Source organism: Pecten maximus, chromosome 11 (genome assembly GCF_902652985.1).
Source record: "Pecten maximus chromosome 11, xPecMax1.1, whole genome shotgun sequence".
NCBI classification, from domain to species: domain Eukaryota; kingdom Metazoa; phylum Mollusca; class Bivalvia; order Pectinida; family Pectinidae; genus Pecten; species Pecten maximus.
In genome coordinates, this window is record NC_047025.1 from 43,916,674 (window position 1) to 43,918,906 (window position 2,233).

Below are 2,233 nucleotides of genomic sequence, written 5' to 3' on the forward strand. Positions count from 1 at the left end.
TCTGCAGAAAAAATGACACTTTTTGGCCTTCAACTTTAAATTGGCCCCGTCAAGCCTTTCCAAGACTGCCGTCAAGTTGTCCAAATGTTGTCCGAAATCCTTCCCGTACACAATAATATCATCCAGATAAAGCACTGCAATGTTCCATTGTAATCCACTCAGCGCTTTCTCAATTATTCTGGAGAAAGTCGCCGGGGCGTTAGTCAAACCAAACGCCATCACTTTATATTGGTACAATCCACCTCGTGGCGTAGCGAAGGCGGTCAGCTTTTTGTCGTCCTCGCACATAGGCACCTGATGATAAGCCATATTGAGATCCAGAGATGAAAACCATTTAGCTCCACTCAACGCGTCCAGATTGTCGTCAATACGACTAATGGGGTAGGCATCCTTAATAGTTTTCTCATTAAGTCGCCGGTAATCCACACACACTCTCCAGGAATTGTCCCGCTTTTGGCCAAAACAAGTTGTGAACTCCATGGACTCTCCGATCGCTCTATCAATCCTTGTTGTTCTAACTTGGCTATTTCTTCATCCAAGATTTTACGTTTGTATATAGGCACTCTCCGTGGTGCCTCCTTAAATGGTACGGGATCCTTTAATTTTATAGTATGCTCGCCCAACGTAATTCTTCTCATCTTTCCCTTAGGATCCGCAAATGTGGTCTGATGTTTTATCAAGAACTGCCTGAACTGCGCACGTTCCTCAGAATTAAGGTTAGTACATCCACGTTCGTACATTTCCACCAAATATTCCGGTAACATGTCATCGTGCTCGGCAATGTTATCAACGTCTGAAATAGTCCTGCCGATATCTTTCACCGGTTCAAAAACAGCCATGTTGGTCTCTTTCTTCACTGTGACTGGCTCGTCACCAGTGTTGAATAATCTCGTATATAGCGATTTGTGTGAAGTATCAACGAGAACATTCGCTAATGCTAATCCGTGAGAATGAATAAACACTTTCTCAGGTACGAGAACTCCAACATGTGAGTTAGTTGTTCTGGTCAGTCTTGATCTCACCACCATCTCGTGTTTAGCAGGTATAGTTACAGTGTCCATACTGACCACTCTGCTGCTTTTAAATCCGTTTTCGTTGACATATTCATCTTTAGGTTTTCTGTCCGTGATGGTAAACATCCAGTTGTCATAGTCCCTTTGACATTTAAATTGAGTTATGAAGTCTTGGCCCAATAAATTTGTTTTAATATTGGCCACAAAAACTCTAAAGTTTACACTAATATCTCCAAAAGTCAAACACATAATAGTAGTCCCTAACACCGACAACTCGTTTCCATCGGCTGTCTCGAACTTGGAACGAGCAGGCTCCAATATAGGACGATCCTTTCCATAAATTCTATAGTAGGTATCTTCGGTGATAAAAGTCCGTCTCGCTCCGGTGTCGACTTTCCAGATTAAAGGCGTACTTCCACCATACCACGCACTTTCATAGCAGCATCGCACTTTACTCTCACTTCGAGTAAGTTATTAATCTCTCCCTGTCTTCAGTTTCCCGCGGAAGAAATAGCACTACAAAACTCTGTTTCTGTATCCCTGTTTTCGGCGTCACTTAGAACAATTTCTTTTTGTCTCAAGGTTCCACTGGGTACAATTGAATTTTGTTTCATTCCTGTATTAGGCCTCTGTTCCTGCTCGGCGGGCGCATGGCCTACTGCTCCAGCCGGGGCTCGTTTAACGACAGTTCATTTGTTTGATTGGAGGTCGAATTTCTCTTAACATCCGGGCACTTATTTCTTAGATGTTCTTCACTACCACACTCAAAGCACTTCAGTCGTTTCCCGGTACTTCCGTTTCCGGGTTGCTTGGCTGACGACATATTTTGCACATTGTACACTGAGCGCTTCTGGTCCTTAGCGTTCCGTTTTTCTCCCAACATAATACATTCCTCCTGCATGGCAAATGTCACCGCCTCCTGTAATGTCTTGGGGCACATGCGTTTAACCGCTAAACGGAAATTATCGGAAGAATGACAGTTATTAAGGAAAGTTTTTAAACTGCTCTCCTCCACATATTCTCTGTTGTTGGGGTATGTTCGTCTGTACAAGTCTTCCATAGTCTTTGCGAAATCTCTGTACGATTCGTCTGTTTTCCGTTTCCTTAATTTAGCCTCCGCTACATAACTTTCTTTCATGGATCTGTGTTCAAACCGGTCGTCCATTTTATTTTTTAATGTATCCCAGTCCTGCTTAACGGTATTATTCAGACCGTAAGCA

The 2,233-nt window shown here is 43.0% G+C and overlaps 1 protein-coding gene across 1 annotated transcript; it reads right to left on the reverse strand.

Moving 5' to 3' along the window:
• Positions 1 to 344: 344 nt before the first annotated feature.
• LOC117338637 lies at positions 345 to 1,139 on the reverse strand. The gene has a single exon (XM_033899994.1). It carries the CDS (start codon positions 1,137 to 1,139, stop codon positions 345 to 347), a length of 795 nt encoding a protein of 264 aa, XP_033755885.1.
• Between the last annotated feature and the right edge of the window lie 1,094 nt (positions 1,140 to 2,233).